This window comes from Excalfactoria chinensis, chromosome 5, assembly GCF_039878825.1.
Source record: "Excalfactoria chinensis isolate bCotChi1 chromosome 5, bCotChi1.hap2, whole genome shotgun sequence".
NCBI classification, from domain to species: Eukaryota; Metazoa; Chordata; class Aves; order Galliformes; family Phasianidae; genus Excalfactoria; species Excalfactoria chinensis.
Window position 1 is genome coordinate 38,709,310 of NC_092829.1, and position 21,349 is coordinate 38,730,658.

Genomic DNA, 21,349 nt, shown 5'->3' on the forward strand with positions numbered 1-21,349 from the left:
TCTGTGAAGCAATGAGAGATAGGCATAATTGCAGGCAGTACAAGATACAAAAGCACACGGGGACTCGGTGTGAAAACACAAAGTCTGGAAGCAGAAAGGAAAGAAGCACTCAAATTTTGTTCCACTATCAACATTCAGAAGGTTTCCCCACTCAAGAGAATGTCAGAACTGGCCCCTAGACAACCTGACTGCATTTACTTCCCACTAACTGCAATCCTCATTTAGATCCCCCACTTATGAGCAGCCCCCCCACTGCTCAGATAACTTACTGGCTGCAAACCACACATGCTGCTGATGACAGTCAAACATTACCAGTTGTGTTTTGCTCCCATTCCTGACACAACCAAACTCAGGCAGACTATACAGAAACTAAGATATCGTTCTCAAACATGCATTTAGCGTTTAGATTGCAAACATCCTTCCTTTCATAGTTTTCTTCAGAACTATTCACAAATGCTTTTTCTTTCCCCTAGCCAGACCGTACAGCTTTCCCAGAACAAAATACTCTGAAGTGGCACTGACACACGGCCCTCTATAATCAGAGCTCTGCCACTTTGTTATGTTTCCTATATTCCATTCCTGCCCTGCCTGTAAGCACTGCAACTCTGTGCAAAGGGCCCACGATGACACAGGCCCCCAGAAGCTGCATGCATGCCTCTGGGTGACACCGTGTGGCTGCCAGAGGAAAGCTGCCCATGTGTTCTCACCTTGCCTTGTTTCAGCAGCAGACTGGATGTAGTCCCAGATAGGTCTTGAAGGTCAGCTTTACCAAAGACTTTAAGGAATACAAGACATTCACATCACTGGCCTAAGTTCATTCATTTTTATACACCATGAGGAACGTGGGATGCATTCAGACCATTAACTTTTCATCAGCCAGGTTCAACTGAAATTAAAACTTACTGGAATACGGGTTAACTAACGTCTAGGACTCAGAGGTGAGGAGCTAAGAGGTTTTAATACTGCCTCTACTTCAATTTTCAGTGGCTGGACTTTGCAGTGCTAACTTCTCCCTCTCTGCAATACTTTGTCAGAAGCATTTTTAAAGAACAAAATAACGCACAAAGTGCTGTCACTACTGATTAATGAGCACCAAATACCCTGTGTAATGCACTTCACAAAATCCAGGTTTAAAAAGTAGCTCTGCAGATCAGAACTTGCATTCCAGCAATAAGAAGATGTATTTACTTCTGCACGCTGCTTGTGGGCCGGCTCAGGAATACCACTAATTATATTACACACATTAATCCAATCTAGCCGTGGTGTGGGACATCATCTGCCCTTCACATTCCATCCACAAAAAGCTCTCAAACTCTCCAAAATAGCTGTGGTCTCACTGTAAAAGCCCAGCACAGCTACACAAAGCGATCACAACACACATTCCCAATGCCATCTTTGGGATTTATGCTCTCCTTGTAATTTAATCAGCCGTCTTTTCAACATCTTCTCTTCCTCATTTAAAGCACTTTGTCTTCCCAGCAAAAGGCCACTAAGGCAGTCCTACCTGTTCTTGCTTCCTACCTAATGTGCTGTACGCCTGCACTCAGGCTAGAGCACAGGAAAGTACAAAGCCACCAAGATCTATGCCTAAATCAAGTGAACAAATACTTAGCAGGCAAAGAAACTGCTTAGCAGATTCCTGAGCTTCTCCAAGCACCAAACTTCTAAATAAGTCCGGGTAACTTCAGGCAGTGCTCAGCCTGCAGCAACTGACTTCAGGAATCTCCTGTTTGAAATGAGATCATTACAGCATCAAGACAAGACAGGGCAGGAACCCCACTCAGTGACGGCTACAGTCCTGGGGCTTCTATTTCACAGCCTCCTGCTTGACAGCCTAAATGTGAGGCACTGCTACGCAACCAACAGTAAGAGTCAGTGTCAGCAGGGAGAGGAACAGCAATTTTCCTTTATTTTTTCTGTGCAGGAAGAGGGAGGGCATTACCAATGTACTCTGCACTGCAGGTCAGTGCAAATGTCTATTAATGAACTAAAGACAAAAACAAGCAGAACAACTTTGATGGGGGCATCATCCACTTCATATTCCTACACAGCTTTGCAATTTTGCTGTACTAGATTAGTTTTAACCTGCAGCAGTGACTGACTGGTTGCAGGGAGACAGTCTGTGCAGACACCCAATGCAGTAGGCTGGAAACAGACAAAGCCAGTTATCCTCTTATTGTTTTTATTTTTCTCTTTCCTGTGCAATCAAGGTAATTTCATAATTGTCGTCAGTACCAGCAGTTCTACTTCACCACAACAGCCTGTACCACAAAAAGCAGCAGATTTGAGAGGAGGTGACGCAGTACCTCTGGAAATCCACCTCTTCACTTGTGCATGTTAGTTTAAAGAGTACTGATGCAGAGCATGTTATATCAGAGAAAGCAAATCCATCAATCAAAGCAAGGATACAGAACTAAAAACATACTTACAAGGAAGTGCTCTTCCCCAGTGATGGATGACCCATAAAACTTCACCAACTTTACAAAAAGGCTTTTACCTATAAGCAAGTAACCCCTAGTCCTCCAGGAGAGCAGCAGTCTCAGGAGCTGTGGATTCTGGAAAGAGGTGAGTCATTTTGTGCTTTGAAACAAAGACCCAAACCTTCCTCTCTGTGCCTTAGCAGAAGCAGGTCATTCATGGATATATTTTAAGCACCCCAAACTCATTAAGCATGAGCTTCATTGATTTATAGATGTGGAAACAACCGCTACAAAAGAAAGGGACAACTTTAAGCATTTATTCTGCTAGGTGAAGTCTCAAAAAGCTCTCCTTTACGTTGTCAGCTTAAGTGCTATCCTACAGGTGGTAATATCAACTCACAAACAATCCAGGGTGTACAGCTTGGAGCTACTGCTGGCAGCTCTAATGTCAGAAGGCCAACAAGGTTTCCATTGTACTTTGCAACACACTGGGGACTGAAGCAGCATTTTCTTCCATCACCTTTGAATAAAACAACCAGTTGCTGCTAACTGCTACCAAGGTAGGAATGGCAGGTCAGAAGAGCAGCATCAACTACCACACTGCCACAAACTCTTAGAGCAAATTTCCATTGCAGCACCTCATGCTCCCAATTCTGACTAGCTTAAGTTTACCACATTTAGAGTGTGGCTCAGCAGACAAGGAGCAGGCTGCTTAGCATCAACCACCTCAAAGCAGTTTTGCCTTACATAGGAAGAAACACAAGGGTGTGGTGCTCTCCACCTTCTCTGTGAATTAGTTACATATTAGAAGACTTATCAATGCAGCAGCTTTATTTTAAGATCAATCTCTCACGAGTGAGCTGCCAAAAAGAAGAAAAAGATGAAACAATAATCATACTTGCACCTCACAGCTTTCGCCTCAATGTGCAAGCTGCAATTTGTTGGCTTAACTCATTCTAATACACCAGTGCAGTTAGTGACTTAACTGCAGAGAGCTCTTCATATTAGAGACAATAAAACACACAATCTTTGCTACAAGCTGTAATTTCTTACTTTTGACTTGAAAAATGTAATCCATCTCCCAAGTGTACTTTCACCATAACTCCTACTTTGATTTTTTTTTTTTTACATATTATTCATAGGCAACCTTTTGCCGCCCAAGTACTTTACTTCAAGGGAGGAAGGAGGAGCTACTCACTTTCTCAAACTCCAAATTACACAGCCTGACAGTCTCTGAATGACTGAATTCCTCTGCTACGCACGGTTCTAGTGTTGCTCCGAGGTCTAATGCTTGGCTGCAGGAAAGGTAACCAGAACTTGTTTCAACACTGCTTTCTCAGCAGACATTTGCAGATTTATGGCAGAGCACCTGACAGACAGCACAGCTGGAAGCACAGTGGAATTGCTGAGCAGACCGCTGATCACACATTTTAAGTCAGAATAAATACTGGCTTTTTACCATCTATCACAATTAAAATTGAAACGACTTCACTTTCAAGCTTGAAGAAAGTGGTGCAGATGTGCACAATGATCTCCTAAATTGGGCTCCATCACCTCCTTTGTTCCCCCACCCTCCATAAAGAACCAGGTTTTAGAAGAGTCAGAAAGAGGCAATTATGTTTACCCCCCAGTAATGGTTAGATCATCTTTAATTCTAGCACCTGAAGTTATACAAGGGTTTGCTTAATAATCAAGTTTCAAAGAACTGTTGGACACATTCAGTAAGGTGACAACTGTGCAATACCACTCAGTATTTCAATATCAGGGAACATACTCTTGAATTGTTTAAACACAATCCACAGAACTGAAAATTAAACAGCCATCCACGGTTTAACTAAACAATCAGTTAAAAGTCTTACAGTTTAATAATTCACATAATGGTCAGTCTTTAGTAAAGGGTACTGAAATTGGATTAAAACACAACACTAGATTTTACTCTATGGGTGTGTTGAGCAGGCACATAGTTGGCCGTTCTTGGGTATAACCAGGAGAGTAAGGAGAAGTTTACCACAGTTTGGCAAATCCCACATTTTGTCAGTTAAAAGTGAACTGTGAGAATTAAATACTCATCTTTACATATACACAAGTTATGCTGTGAAAGCATATTTGCTTACAAACATATAAAAATACTTGTTAACTAGTTTGATAAGAAAATAATGTATAAAAGTATATAGCAAAAACATTTAATCATCTCTGACAATGGAAAGATCAAATTCATTTTTATATCACATGAAACAAAAACAGCTACAATTTTAGTTTTCCTTAATCCCTTACCCAGAAATACAAAGGAAGACAATTTTTTCCCCTCCCCCGCCCAAACAATGATGTGAAATTTCATAAGAAGCTGAAATGCCTCAATCCAGAATAAGCTCAGGTATTTGGCCATATTCTAATAGTAGCAGTAATCCTCCCGTAGCTGTTCTGGATTCTAAAAATAAATACAGTAGACTGTTTTGGCCACTGAAACAAAACTGCAGCATAAATAAGAGATGAAAATTTTTGCTGACAATGAAATTCAGTGTAGGTTTCTTAAGGCTAGCTGAATACTCAAGTCTAATTTAACTGAGGGCAAAAAAGCCAATCCACCCACATTTTTTTTTTTTAAAGTATTCTCTGTACTTCAATATAGGTCTTTGTAATAGCTAACAAAACGTCAGAAGTAAAAATAAATTAATTCACAAGAGACAACTTATGCGTGACTTCAACACCTTGTCCTACACGGTTTTGTTTCATCTCCTTTGCGAATAAAACTCCACAAGGTGCAAGCTCTTAAAGGGAGAGAAGGAAGGAACTGTGGTATTAAAGAAGCAGCCTTAGTGTTTTGTTGTGAAGTCTGCCCCAAGATGACCGAGTCTTCAAGAACTATTCTGCCAGCTTCTTGGACTAAGGCTATTCTGGTGACCACTTTTAGGACATGCACATATAAGGCTAGACCAATACCAGAAGTGATGTAAAACGATGGAAAGAAAAAAACAAAAAAACTATGATAATCTGGCAGTTGACAGCTTGGTTCTTGGGATTCTCAGAAAATGACACAATGGCAGCCTTTCTTGTCTTTCTCTTTCCGTGTTGGCTCTGGTGAAGGAGGGCACTCTTGTTCTTGAAATTTCCTAGAAACAGATATTTCAAGTTAAACTCATAGAACCATTTTCAGTTCAACAAACATAGAAACTGTATTTCAATTCTATGCTTTTATATTTGCATAGGGGATGGACTTAAATAATTTCAAGAACCAGAAGTGAGCAACAGTATTTTGGTTTTGCTCTTTAGAGAAGGCCAGCATTCACATTTATGTTACAGACTGGCTTCCTGGGTGCTCAGTAAAATCTGAAAGATTATGGTCATAAAGTTCTCCTTTGAATACACATAATACCCACGTAAATATTCCTACCATTACATTACACAGGAAGAATTTAGAACACAGAATACTGGCTGAAGCTCAGAGCAGGCAGAATTTTTTCAGCTGCCTCCTGCTACATTTCAGTGCATTTGCTCAAGCTATCCATTAATGTGGGGACACTAATTATTTGGACTTAAGTTACCATACCTTATAACTCTGACAAGTTCATGAAAAGCTTGGTCTACATTCAATCTGATCTTTGCTGAGGCTTCCATGTATGTTACTTTAAGTTGTCTTGCTAGCTGCTGACCTTCCTCTTGTGTCACCTGTAAGAGAAATCCACCATTCAGTTAAACGTTGTGCTGGCACAATTGTGTCAGTAGGCACTGCAAATACAGCTTAAGGGTCTACTTCCCTCAACCAGTAACGATTATCTGGCCACAGACCAGTTTCTACATTGCCCACATAATACAAGTGGAAAATGAATTCTTGTAATGCATCTTTTCACATTCAAGTCAAGTCTTTTTATAAACAAAGACCAAACATACAAGGAATTTCCTTCACTGCAGCTGCCTCCCATTCACTTCATTTCTGCATAACAAGACCAAGTTTCCCTTTCTAAGCACACAAGAACTCCCCAAAATCAACTGCCTGAGTCAAGATTTCTGGGGTTACCACAAGAGCTTGGAATGCTGAACTCAACTTTCCCTGGCCCACATAAATCTAGAGAAAAAAATAGAATTTCAACTTTACAAAAAAAACCAACAATAACAAAAAAAACCCAAAACCAAACAACACAAACATGGGTTAGCTTCTGAATCATTACAAATTTATTTATGACCCATCAATATATGAAGATAGCCGGTTTTAAGTCTACCTTAAGTCACAGGAGTTCTAAATATACATAAGTCTCCCCACTTAAGAGATGAAACTAATGAAACTCTGTCTCCCCTTGGGAGGAGGAAAGGGAGATCAAAACGAAACAGAGAGTCATAAAGAGATGGAATAACACTTGAAATGGTGAAGCAGAAGGCAGTAAGTGAGAAGACTCCCAATACAGAAAGGAATAAAAAGCTGGTCACAGTGCAAAAACAAAGGAGATGGCTGCATGTTTTTGGATGAAGTCAAAAGCAGTGAGGACAGATGACAAAGGCCACCTCGTTCAGTGCAAGACACTGAAAAAGCCTTCAACAGGAAGTTGCCCCCAGAACAGGGAGGAAAGGGCAGCTTTTGGTGATAAAAGGAAGTGCAACAGATCCTGCCAAGGCAGCAGCTAGTGGCATAAGTGTCAAAGATTACACTGCTTTCACAGAAATACGTTAAACCAGCATGCACAGGGCTGATATAATGAGAACAAAGACCATGAGGGTTTATTTTTAGTTTGTTTCTGAAAAGGCAGTCAGATGCACGCTGAGATCAAGAAACAACACAGAAGCAGAAAGAGAAGGAAATAGAAAAGCATCATTGCGAGCACCCAGCACAGTCCAAGATGTAGAAGTACTCTGTGACATGCAATACTTTCCTACAGCTACATGCAAGGCCTGAGAGCCCTCACTCACAGCATCCCGGGCCCATCTGACTCCTACGTCACTGGCACCCCCACTTACACTGCAACACAACTCCAACATTGTCTATTGCACCTGCATTTCTAACAGCAGGGTACAAACAATTAATGACTGGGATCCTTCCATTCTCCACTACCACCTGAAAACCAAATGATATTCGAGGGTTTTTCTCCACTTTCATCTCCTCCCCCAGCCCCAGAATGTTGAAGTATCGTTATTCAGAAGCTGCATTTTGAGAAACACTCTCAGCTATTTTATGGCATGTCAATGACACTGCAGAACCCTCAAAGATTGCATGGAGACTTTCAAAAACTTTAATGCTTTTTTGTCTTATTCATCAGACAAAAATAAGCTCAAGTACCAACACAACAGTTGCAAAAACAACCCCCTTCTTCATCCCTGCACAGCCTACTGTAGCCCCAGGAAGATTAAAGTCAAATAAAACTCAATGACTGTAAAAGAAAGCACGGTCCTGAGGAGAAACTGAGCCTGGCCTTTAAACCAACATCATCACTATTTTCTTTGTTACTGTATCAAAAGCATATTAGAGATACTGAACAAATGTAGCTGTAAGAAACTAACATTGTAATAAAGTGAAGCTGTACTTCCCCAAAAGCCTGCATGTACAACGTTACAGATACAACATTAAAGCCCGTGTTGTTTTTGCAAGAACATCTGTAACTGCTTAATTTCTAAATAATCTTATTGCCATTTTATCTAATTTTATCAGAATACTGTGAAACAGCTTGCAGTCAATGTTAGCAATCTCAACAAAACCAATTTAAATTTGTGTGTTTGTTTTGGGCACACCATGGAAGCATTTGCAACGCTCAAGCAGTAAATTAGAGGCCAGAACAGACAGGATCTGCTTTCAAAGCCAAGGGAATTGTTGGAAAAAGCAAAGATAGAAATAGCAGAAATCAAAACTACGAGCTCCCACTCTCTCACATTCTCCATGCACCCAGCTTAGGTATGACAACCACAATAGACTTCAGTAAGAAAGACAAGAGAGATTAAAGGACACCAGCAAAATCAAAATTATATATATATATTCTTCAGGGAACACTCAAATTTACGTTCCCAGAACAGAATTTCTAATAGACTGGGTGCGTTGGTTCTGCATTGACGATCTTTGTGTAAATAAGCTTAAGTGTGAATACAAAGGGGCATCCCTCGCAATGCTTATCCTTTGTTTTAGCTATTTTACTAATTGTTTTCAGATACTGTTGGTAGAGGCTACTCAAATTAAACACTATAATGGATGTAAACAAGCAAGACATACATGGAAAAACTTATCCCCCACCTCCCACTAAGTAACAGCCTTTTTACTGAATCAGTTTCCATTTCAACATGTGCACGAGTCCTGAGAACGGATTTCAGACTGCTCTCCCACTACATTATTGTATCTGATAATTGTTGAACACAAACCTTCTGACATTTCTCCTCTTTCCTCCACCTAAATAACTTCTACAACGCTGCCTGCATACCTTCTCCTTACACTTGGACAGAGTAAGGGGTATACTGGACTGGTGTCAGAAGGTGACTGTGGATCCCCTCCGACAAAAGACCCCAAGAAACCCTTCGGTACACATAATCTGGTTATGAAGCAATTATACCTAGTCAAAGACTAGCCTGCTGTATTCAACTACTGCATCAGATGGCTGATTGCTTGGTATCAATAGAAGTCAGAAAGCAAGCAAGTCATGGCAAAACCTGAAGGTACAATCCTTCTGTGAGATCAGTCATCACTACATCTGGCCACTGTCAGACATCTCAGGCCAAGCCACTCATGCAACAGCAAGCTATGAACTACTGTCTGCTAGTATCCAGGCCCATGCAGAGAAAGGTCCAACCTCAGGACTACCTGCCAGGCATCAGTGGCCTTGCTGATCATCTGCGTAGGCCTAAAATAAAGACAAAATGTCCTCTCCTTAAAGTCTTGTTTCAAATATATTCAGCAATATAGGTATGTTAACACCAGCTCACTGTATTAGCTCAGCAACAATGTAAAATCTGAAACAAGTGTTGAATGAAACTCAAGTATTTTTCTGTTGCAACTTGGATTTTCCTTGAAACCCTGCCATCCGGGGAATGAGCAGACTTGACCCAATTTAAGCCAGCAGTGATCTTCAAAAAGTCACACGCACTGCACTGACAAGCCTGCTCCCCTGTTGGCAGCACTTATTGTTATACAGACAGCTCGGCTGAACTGCCTTACCGCAGGAGCATCCAATGCTGTCTGGTGTGCAGAATTAACCCATTTAAGATAGACCACTACATGGCACTGACTTCAAGGGAAGAGCAGAGATGCGTCTTTAACCCATGACTGATGAGGGAATCTGGAAAAATCGGTGATTTTATTCTTATCATACAAAGAAATTGTAAAGATCAGTGCTGCTCTTCCTCTAATAAATCAGTTTTTTGTCAGCCAAATGGGTGGACATCCAGGACTTCACCTCCAGGAGACAAAACACATCCTCTCTTAATTCCACTTAGTTACAGCTATTACTGTAGTAAACTATTGTTTCAAACTTCCTATTTATTTTCTTGTAAGAACACCTGAGTCAACCAACTTCTATTACAGCTACTATCTTAAGCTATACCTTGAGCATGTCACTGAGGTTCATCGGGATCATACCAGAGCCCATGCACTTCAGCAGTACTGTGCAGTCCATGTATTTCCTGAGCAGCAGTCAGCACTGCATCAGGATTGTTAGTTATTTGCTCCCAAATGTACGGTATCACAATGATAGAACTCTATCTGAACTACAGAATTCAGCTCCTTGTGTGGAGGTGTGGTCAGACCCTTGAGACACCCTAAACATTTTAATACACATTTAACTCTCTCCAGATGCAGAAAGATCTGTGCATTAGTTGCAATAAGCAGCACAAGTTGATAAAAACACAAGCTAAATGACTTCCCTTTAACTTAAATTTTACATTCTCAGAGCATACTTTGTTAGTTCACTACCTTGCCTGCTGCCTTCAGGAAAAAGGTAGATGATGATCATAAGCAGTCTGGTTCTAAACATTTAGCTTTCTGAAGCTCAGAAAGCACTACTGGCAGAGGGCCAGCACTTCTGTGTGCCCACAAGCTACAGCCCAAAGCCACCTCCCACATCACAGTGCTCAGGAGGGGGAGCTCTGCCTTGACTCCTGCCCCTTCCTCATGCTGCTGGTGTAGTCAGCCTGCAGCAGGCTGGAGTTCTCCATACTTGGGAAGATGCGGTGGCAGGACTTGCTTTCAGCCAGGTCAGCAAGCTGAGCCAGTGCTCTGAATGGATGCTGGCAGCCTGAGCTCACGTGATGGAGCAGAGGCTCTGGCTGCTGTTTCACATCCAGCTGATAACATCTCACTGCTCACTGCTGCCAAAAGGCGAGGTCTCACTTTCTTACCCCCACCCTGACTCCTCCCTGCTCTGCTCAGAGCCACAGTCCCACCCCTTCCCATGCTTCAAGCTCTGGCACTCGCTCCATCTCTCCATGAGCTGATTTCACTTACACACGTATCGGAGTCCTTCCAGCCTGTCTGTTTTTCTCCCTGTCTAAAAAGATGATTCAGCTTGCAGAGTGCCTCGGGTGAGCACTAACACCAACACAGGAAAGAGCACAGATGTGAAGTCAAGAAGGAGGGAAGCCCCTCCCTTCTGGGGAACTATTATGTCACCTCAACATCCCCACATCATTCCTCTGGGCTGACCTAAGGCCAAAGCCCCATCTCATGACAGAGAAAGGGGCAGAGAAGAGTTAAAAACACACGGCTAGCCATTTCAGCAAAGCTGCAAGTACTACACATTCATGAAGATTAAGTCCTGACCTCGGACAAAAGTGACAAGCCTATCTATTTGCATGTAAATAACGTGGCAGTACCAGTAGTTATGCTTACCAGCATCTAAGACCAATAAGTGAAGCCATGAAAACAACAATAAAAAACGCTTTTGGTGATATATGCTATTGTGCTCAGTTGTAGGAAGAGAACTGCAAAGTTGGGCACTGTGGAAGAAGCTGCTTTGAACTGCTTTCTGAAAAAGAAACTAGCAATCGAGTATGGAGGGATTAGCAGGGGAAAAGGGAGGGCACCTCTTTTAAAGGAGAATCTGATCAGTTACAGGCTGTGCAGTAACATTAGGAGAGTAGAGGAGATCAAAGTATTTCTAGGAATGATCTCCAGGATTACTATTTACATTTGCAGGTATCCTCTGAAAATGTGGGTTGACAGATGATGTTATTTCCCTCCTAAAGTATTTAGAAATTTGTCCGTCAGCTGTTAGAGTTTTCAGAAGAGCTCAGTTTTACCTACATAGCTTAATGCACAGCTGTTGGCATGAGAAGCGCCTCATGTCCCAGGACATGCAAGGTTAAATCCAGGAATTCTGATAGGGTACAACAACAACAAGTGGGAACACCCTCCACTTCTGTCTCAGGGACATGGGCTACATAGCTCTGTGCATGTGCGAACATGTGAAGTTACTTCTGATGAGTCTGCCCAGAGCATCTGTTAAAGCTTCTTTTACAACAGAACATCCCATGTTGAAAGGAACGCACAAGGATCAGAGACCAACTTTTGAGACAGTATCTTTCAGCATCAGTCTTAAGTTTTGCAGTGACCTTCCTATACTCAGATCCTGGATAGAGAGGGTGTGACAATCAAGGGAGGGTATTTAATTAGAACTTCTTTTTGAACTCCATGGCTTCAAGTGCTCTTTGAGAAAAATCTTTCAACAATTGTGTACTAAACCCCCAAAATACCAACTTATTTCAAGTCAAATGTTTCCATGCTCAAACCACTGGTTCTTGACACAGGCAATATTTTATTTAGAAAAGAGTAATATTTAGGTAAAGACTCACAGACAGACTAAAGTCAGGTAAACAAATCTGAGAATCCTATCATTTAAGTTGTTCTCTCCTTGTTTATCTTTTAAAATATGGAAATCTCAGTAGCTTTTACTTTACTTCCAGGTTAAAAAAAACAACCAATTGTGTTTGTTTCCAAAGCTTTAAGAGTCATCTCAGGAGAAAACAACTTCTGAAACAAGTTGAATGAAAGAAGTTTGACACCTGCTCCTTCCCTGCTCAATTAATACAATGTTTTCCATTTCATTTCAAACCATCAATTTATGAAAACCAAAAGAGTCAATAAAGAAAATCCATTTAACCAAACCTTTTAAGCTCTCTTACAACTAAAAGTGAGGTTGAAAGCTACTGATTCCAAAATTTTAAGGTAAACAAATAGGAAGTCACTGTACTGCTATACTTTCAGCTTCCAAAGCTTTAATTCAGTTATGCAGAAGACAAGTGGTCAAATGGAAAGAAACGAATGGCTACTCATTCATACAAAACACAGCAGTGAGCAGTAACAGCAACGGCAGTGCTGGAATGTGCTCTGCTTGGCACAGTGCATAGTGGTGAGTAACAGATAGGAAGAATGACACACATTCATGCCTGAGCCATGACAAAGCTCTCAACCTCTATATGTGAATAGATTTGGTCTAACATCACCCATGAGTCAGATCTGCTGCATGTGGAATGCCATCCTATTTCAAAGATTCGAGTACAGTTGTTTCTTGCATTATAGTTAGCTAATATGGGATCATCTCTTTTTTTCCATTTATTTCTTGTCCCCACTCTATCATGAGAAAAACAGTGAAGTTTCCATAAGAGAGCTAGCAGTAATTAGTAACAAATTAATTACCTGTCTTTGGTGGTCCAGATCTGCTTTATTACCAACTAGAATCATAGGAAACTCATCACGATCTTTTACTCTAAGAATTTGTCGCTGGAACTTATAGATTTCTTCAAAGCTGTAAAAGAAAAATAGAGCATCAGTGTACTAATTCATAGACTCACAGGTTCCACACAAGCTCAGGAATGGTGAATCACCTATTGGGACTTGCCCTGCCACACCACACCAGCACAGACAGCTGCAGGCTCTCCATCAAAGAGTCCACTGTCACAGTATGACCGGTTAGAGAATCATGCAGTACTCAAACTAAAAGAATCCTCACCCAAGCTGGCAACAGAGAGGAATGGACTTCATTTGGACAACAGGTAAAGCAAAACACTGTTCCATTTTAGAGGTGTCAGGATGCCAACCAGTTGAAGAGAATCAGGCAGACAGATCAATCTATAAACACCAATTTTGGAGTTCAACTCTATCTAGAGTATTCAAAATGCAGTCTGGAAACACTGGTGATCAATATTTCGGCTAGCAACTCCACAGCTACATCCAGGAATTTGGCAGAGAGATGGGGAAGGAAAAGATTATATCTTCAAGAGAAAAACAGGAAGGCTAAATGAGCAGAAAGCTTTGGAGTCACCAAATGTGTCTTATTTGGTAGTAATGCTTTTTAGACAGAAGTATTCCAGTAACGCAGTATATTAATGCTAATTCTGGCCTAAACATTGATTTTTGGAGAGGAAAAAAAACCATCATTGTCAGTTAAAACTTCATCACCGCATATAGAGCTTCAACAGTGATGCTAGTAAACAGTCAAGTTATCTTTAGCTCACAGACATCCCAGCTACTATAATTAATTCCATGTGTATAGTCTGAAGCCATTTACATTCACATTTCATTAAAAAATTTATATAGGCAGACATGACAATTCAGTACACCTCAGCCTTCGAAAGCAATTATGAGAGGAAACATGAAGTAGAAAGAAGGAATGCCATAGACATACTCAGACCTCCACTGTTAATATTCCACTTTGATGTCTGTAACAATTGAAGGAAACTGGTGAAAGTTACCAACTAATTCACACAGATCTCATGGTTCAGAATGCCTCATCCACAATAGACAGACACCTCTAGCAGATGCTTCACAGACAGACAAGGCAAGTCTTGGATGGAATGAATATCAGAACAAAAACAAGAACTCTGTTCCTCATCAGTCTCTAAAGGATTTTAGAGGGGAAAGTAATACGTAGGTTTAACACAACAAGACCTGCTTAAGATCAAGGCACATCCTTAGCCAAAAAAGCAAACAAAAACTTAAGATTTCCAGACAAGCCAAGGAGTTCACATGGCGATTTTAGAAGTGCATAGTCCCCTGCTACAAAAATATTTAGGTTAAGACAAGTGTTCAGTATGTCTTAAAAACCAGACAAGGATCTCTGACAGGAGTGTAAAGCCTCTGCTGACAGTACATCAAGACAAATCTGTACTTCTGCAGCACTCATAAGGGAAGGGTACACATCCAACTGAAGCATGTATGCTCCATAGAATACTTATTTTAATTCTCATTATAGAGAGGTTTTTTGTTTTTTTTTTTTTTTGTTTTGTTTTGTTTTTTTTTTAAGTGAAATCAGAAGTTGCAGGCTCCATACTGAATCTGTATGGAAAATAATATTGCAAAGATTTTTTCTCCCCTAATTTTATTATTCTTCTGTTACAACTCAAAGCAAACGCGATAGCTCGCTTCCCACTTCTCCTATACTTATCTATCTAGCTCCATTGAAGATGACTATAGTGAAAACAGCAGCTGCTTATACACAGCAGTTTCCTGCTCTTACAACGATTGGAAGCTGCCTGACCAAGCTCTCAGCTGCCAGAAAACTTGTATTTCATCTCAGCTCCACAGGTATGCAGGTTCCAGTCAACTCACAAGAGTAGGCAGCGAACACCTGCCTGCAGAAGCACAGACACAGCCTGAGCTGGATGCCTCTGCCCAGAAACTCACAGAGCCAGCCACTGGATGTCAACAAGTACATGGCAAGGAGATATTTCCTAAGAACTGGGATATAGAAGCATAGACTCACAAGGTTGGAAAGGACCTACAAGATCATCTAGTCCAACCATCCTCCCATTACTGTAGCTACAGCAAACCACTAAAGTATCTCTCGTAGCTCCTCATCCAGACACCTCTCAAACACTGCCAGGGATGGCGACTCCATAACAACATATTGCCCTTACTTTAACTCTGTCACCTGCAAGAAACCAGTACACTGGCCTATAATGGAACATTTGAGCATACAGAAGCACAGCCAACACCCTAAGGGACAGACCCTTTCAGTTCATCAATTTGCTTCAAAGGGTTTTCAGTGCTGAAGGCATGTTACACTGCAGAACATTAGAGGTTTGTTTTCCCAATGAAGGATTAGGAACAGCAATTTAAGACTAGTCACAGATGTAAAGATGGAATTTTTTTGGTTAATTTAACATGACTGACCATCAGGCTTACCTTCCTCTATCAGTGACTGAGAAAACGAGCAGAAAACCCTCCCCCGTCCTCATGTACTGTTCACGCATGGCTCCAAATTCTTCTTGCCCCGCTGTATCCAGAACTGAACACAAGCAAAACATTAATTACTACAGTTCAAGCTCTAAAAATATAAACCAAAAGCAAAAACCCTCCTTGACAGGATACTACAAGAGCCTCTTGTAAGAGCTAAACAGAAATCACTTCTACACAGTTTTTACTGGATTTTTGTTAAGGTTCACAACACAACCTGGGACTGATTGAAAAATTCAAGACCAACCAATCTAAAAGACAGTCCAATGAACTTTCACTAATTTGGGTGCAGCTGTAAAACATACAGAGAAACAGGAGGGTGATGTTGGGAGGGGTGCTGTTTTGTCCTTGAAGAAATCACTGACAAGGGGGAACCAAAACTTTTGAAACAAAATAAATAGATGGACCGTGAAAGAGATAGCATATGACAGATAAGTGATGCAGTTTTTATTCTACTACTTACTATCCAAGCGCGCAGCTCTTTCATCTATTACACATTGTTTGGTGTAGGAGTCTTCAATCGTAGGGTCATAATCCGTAACAAAATAGGACTGCAAAGGGGGAAAAAAAAAAGAAGTGTAAGAAACATATGCAGGACACTAAGATTCTGAAGCCCCATGCCTTAGTGAAAGAGAGAAGGTTAATATCCACATACAATAGTTTGTGCGCAAAAACATAGCCTTTCTATTCCTCATAAGTTATAGAAATTATTAGCAGAGCTACTGAATTTTCTGGATTACTACAGAAATTCTGGCTTCTGGTAATAATGCCTCATATTTCCCAGCAGGGATTCCTAGAAATCAGAAGTCTCTTGGGGCATTTTGACCCTCCAGGAATTGCTGTGTCTCTCTGAATGCGTGACAGGGTTCAGACTTCTCTGGCACCTCTTGTATGTTTCCAGGATTCTGCCTCCCCAGTCCTTAAGTAATTTCTAGGAAGCACTTGAATTTTCCCAGCAATTTACAGAATCACAGAATTTCTAGAATTCTTTACCAGTTTTGTAACTATTTCTAGCAATGACTTCATGTGGTACAAGTGGCTGACACCATCAAATTCCTACCCCTCAGTACCACCACTGGTGATGAGCATTGCCCTGACTGCTCAGACACCTGGATGAGTATTACAGGAACTAGAAGAGCACTGTCTACATACATTACTAACTTCTGTAAGCCAGAAAGGAAATAGGAATGCTTTAAAGCCACTCACTGACTGTCACGAGGAATGGGGGGGAGGGGGGGGGGAAAGGTGGGGGGGCTGTCCTTGCATTAATTAGGGTATCACAAAAAATAAGGTGTATGCCTTGTTTATTTCAGCATCAGAAGTTCATAGGAGCATCTTCCCCATCACATAAATTCAAAGATACCAACAAGACACCACTGCACTCAGCATCTGTGCCCTAAACTTAATGAAGTTTGCAGAAGGCACAGTCAGAAAATAGGAAAAAAAATCCCACAACTAAAATAACTGAACATACAGCACCAGCCCACCAACATTCCCCAGACACATCTCCATCAGCACAGGATGTAGTTAAAATCCTCCTGTGACACTGAGTTGCTGCCCTACTGGAACTGGCACATCATTCCTTGTGATGCACTTTGCCAGCTGTGTATATTCTATGTGCATACAGTGCAGCCTGGCCATCTTGCACTTGGCTATAGGAAGGGTTCAGTGCCAGTGTCAGACTAACTGCACATACATGGAGCACTATTTCTCCCTCAGATGAAGAATAAATTGTCACAGTCCAGCATCAGCCTCATCTCAAATTCAGATTTAACACATGCCAGAGCTCCTCCATCTAGCAAGGCTCATATGGGCACTTTCTTCCCTCCCTTGGAGATACGCTGCTAAGCCCACTGTCACAGCCACTCTAGGAGAGGTTTGCAAAGTAATCAGTGCAGTGGTTTACCTGCAGGCAGCAGACAAAGCAAACGTGCCTGAAATAGCTCCTAGTGTGGAAGGAGACTTCCCAAATTGCACTGGGACTAGTTGCTATAGGGAGCATTAACCAGAGGTTGCAGCCTTATTCAGTCAGGATTGATTTAAGAACATTAGATGTAGCAGATACAGCATGCATCAACCTGAGCAGAAATGGATCTTACTGCTGCCACTCAGCCAGCATTTAAAGAACTGAGACAACACAGCACAGCCTCAAGTACTCCAAGAGGTGGCACCCTTACCTCTAAAGGCTGTCCTGTGCCAGCACATCCAAGGAGCCCAAGATTTGAGTGTTTTTCTAGATGTAGTCATGCAGTTTGCTATCGAAGTGCTTAAAGGACTAAGAGCAGCACCAACAGAAGTAAACTACCACCAGCCTATGGGTTTCATGCCAATGCTAAATCCAGGCAGATTTGCTCAGCAATGCTGTGCCATGCCAGGCTCACCTACCGCATGAAAGCAGTATGTATGAGCCCTCATGCTCCACAACAGTTTCTCTGCTAAACTACAAAACGGCAGAGCTAAAGTGTCCTGTATGATGACTGGTACAAACCACGTGGGATCACTCTCTTGTGGCACTGCAATCGGTCACCATACAGGGACACATTTGCTGTATTTCCCCACCCAGAAGTAACAGAGTTTTTCCATGATGAACTTGAGGAGCTGAGCCTCATTCAATCAGTTTCACTGCAGTAAATAATTAAAAGAAACTGTTGTGAAGATAGTAAGCAAACATGGTCTTCTATTATACCGCTCCTTTCATCACTAGTGAAATCAAGGCTCCTTCCACTCACTTCCTAGAAGGGAAATGAGAAGCCAAGCCCAGCTGTTTCATCAACCATACAGTTTACCCAAAATATTATGCAAGAAATTTTCTAGATTTCCTCTTTCTAAGACTGCTGAGGCAATTCTGTTCCAAGATGAGAAAAACCTACTGAGGACACAAGCCTTTATGCAAAGAGGAAATAAAAGTAGTAATGTCTAGAACAGCTACAGGTTGGATGTTAGGAAATACTTCTCCTAGAGCTGTCAGGCATCGGAACGGGCTGCTCAGGGAGGTGGTGGAGTCACCAACCATGGAGGTTACATTTAGATGTTGTACTGAGGGCAGTGGTTTAGTGAGAAATACTGGTGATAGGTGGATGGTTAAATTGGATGATCTCAGGGGTCTTTTCCAACCTTAGTGATTCTATGATCCCTTGTAACTGGGCAACTCACTCTGACCTATACACATAATCATTATCGCCATCCTAAAACACATTTCAAACACACAGAACCATAGTGTTTGGAAGTGACCTCTGGAGATCATTGAGTCCAATCCCCTGCTAAAGCAGTTTCTCTACAGCAAGTTGCACAGGAAAGCACCCTTCTCTGCAGAGCTCCTCTCCAGCAGGTCAGCCCCTAACCTGTACCAATGCATGCAGTTCTTCCTCCCTGGGTGTGGGACTTGCTATTGTTGAACCTCACCAGGTTGCTCTTTGCCCAGCTCTCCAGTCTGTCCAGGTCCTTCTGTCCACACCTTCAGCCTGTCCAGACCTTCTCCTCCCAGCTTGGCATCACCAGCAAACTTGCTGAGGGTAGACTCTATGCTTTCCATCCATTGATGAAGACGTTGAACAGACCAGATCCGGTACCAACCCCCAAGGAACACAGCTAGTTACAGACCTCCAATTAAACTCTGTGCTGCTGGTTACAACCCTGTGATTTCCTGACCTTCCCAGGAGCTTCTACTTGTAGCACTCTGGCACAATGACATTACCACACAGACTGTAACTGTTCGTTCCAACAGTTGCTCCCCTTGTAAAGATAAGAGTAACTCCTAACACATTGTCTCAGTCACCCAAGTTTTCTGGCAAGGAGGATGTGTGAAAATCTGCCTTCAGTTTATAATCTCCCCCCTCAACTCATTATGCTGCCTTCAGTATACAAAGGGGAATTCCTCCATTAGCTGGACTCACTCATTCCCTGGACACCCTCCCTATAAATTAATAATAGCAATTAGCAAAGGAAAAAACCAAACAAAAACATTTTTACATGTAAAGATACAGACCCATTGTCAAGTTATATATTTTTTTCAGTGGGGCTTTTTTTAATTAGTCCTCATTGTGCCATCAACAGCCAGCAGGCTGAAAAGCCACTGGATCCCACCCCTTGGCACCACGAGGTAAGCTGCAAGACATAGAAAGGGCAAAGCACACTGCTGTGACTAAGCTGAAGGAGCAGTACATGCCAAAATACATATTCATCCTCGCTGTGCCTATAATCTCTGTTGTATTTACTAAATATATGCTTAATGTTTCTAAAGAGCCACTAGTTGCTTATTTAAATTTTTTCCACATGTTTAAATGTTTAGTTTCAATCCAGTGAAAGCAAGGAAATAGAAGGGTTTCCACCCTCCAGCTGAAGTTACAGACCATCTCTGGATTTAAATAACATCCACAATTTCAGCATTGCAAATAGCCCCCAAATCCTTCCCAGCTGTAATTGCTAAGTCAGGACTGAAAACAAACATGATGGTGAATGCAATGCACTGAGCACCCAGCCTGAGCTTGGAGCACATCCCAGCAACCTGAAGCACAGAACTACACAGGCTCCCAGCATCTGTTCTCTTCTGGCTCCTTCCTCTGCCCTTCACCTGAAGCATCACTGACAGATGCAGCACAGGGCAAGACCTGAGTTTAAGACCAGAACTACAGCATACTCCTATGGCCAGCCCATAAGAACACATTTTGAGGCCCTTGGCTGTGCCACAGCAGCTTTTTCAAGCTCTGCGTAGCATACTCACAAAGCTACATTCTTTTACTAATAGAACCAGAAAGAGCACCTGTTCCTTTCTTCAGGAAAAATATCAACTTACACTCAGTGCTTGAAAGCCATCAGGGATGCTTTCCTCCATCTATAGTACTTCTGTCATAATGCATGCATCCTGCCAGCACTGTTATGACTACCCAGGGAAACAGAGGCAATTTGTAACTGCAATTACTGCAATTATCAAGTGATGTGAAACACCTGATAATTTCAACAATGAAAACTGAGAGGCAACAACAGAAGAAGGTTAAACTGAAATGACAGCAAAATAGAGGGCATGAGCCACGCACAAAGCAACCCCAGTGCAGGGGGACTACTGCAACCCAAGCACAGCTATGCTTCTTGCTGGCCCCCACCTTGGTATTTGGTAAAAAAAACAAGGCTGCTTTTATCAAATAGATAAGTTTTTATCTGTTCCTGAAGAACAAGCATTGTGTGTACATAAATAGTGATATTTATGATTAAGGCCATGCCTGCTCAAATCTCAGAGAACGCTAAGTCCTCACCTCACCCATAAAGGCCTAAGAGCCATCCCACTATGCTATTCCCACCACGTACAATTTGTAGTCTGTGAAGTACAAGTCTTAAATCCTGATCAAGATTTTGTGGGATACATAATAAACACCTGGCTTAGTTAAGTATAACTCACACTCCTCCCCATATCTATGCATCTCTAACAAATTGTCAAGAAACTGTGCTTGGAAGCACCAAAGAATCAATCCCATTGCCCAGCCATACATTCTTGTGCCCCTCTTTTCTTCACTCCATATATAGGTAACAATTACACCATAAAAACAATTAAACCATTAAAAAAAAAAAATACATTAAATACTTGCGTTTGGTACACTGATGTATTTATTGTGCATAGCCATGTAATACAGCTCTTCTCCATGAGCTTTGCAGCAATCCCTGCCCAAAGTACCTGACAGCAAAGCCAACTTGCTGCTCCCGCAGGTGCTGGGAAGCAGAGGCTGGAGAGGATCAAGGGGATACAGGGGAAGCATCTTCATTATGCAGACCAGTGTATACATCTAAACCCTGTCTAAGCACC

The 21,349-nt window shown here is 41.7% G+C and overlaps 1 protein-coding gene across 1 annotated transcript in view; it reads right to left on the reverse strand.

Moving 5' to 3' along the window:
- Positions 1 to 4,042: 4,042 nt before the first annotated feature.
- The window catches only part of RRAS2 (RAS related 2), a 35,680-nt gene continuing 18,373 nt past the window's right edge, over positions 4,043 to 21,349 (reverse strand). Inside the window, exons 2-6 of the mRNA XM_072337538.1 lie at positions 16,019 to 16,106; positions 15,505 to 15,607; positions 13,018 to 13,126; positions 5,968 to 6,086; positions 4,043 to 5,530 (exon numbers count right to left, since the gene is read on the reverse strand). Of these exons, the coding sequence (XP_072193639.1) occupies positions 5,443 to 5,530; positions 5,968 to 6,086; positions 13,018 to 13,126; positions 15,505 to 15,607; positions 16,019 to 16,106 (507 nt within the window). The 3' untranslated portion in view covers positions 4,043 to 5,442. The remainder of the gene's footprint in view (positions 5,531 to 5,967; positions 6,087 to 13,017; positions 13,127 to 15,504; positions 15,608 to 16,018; positions 16,107 to 21,349) is intronic.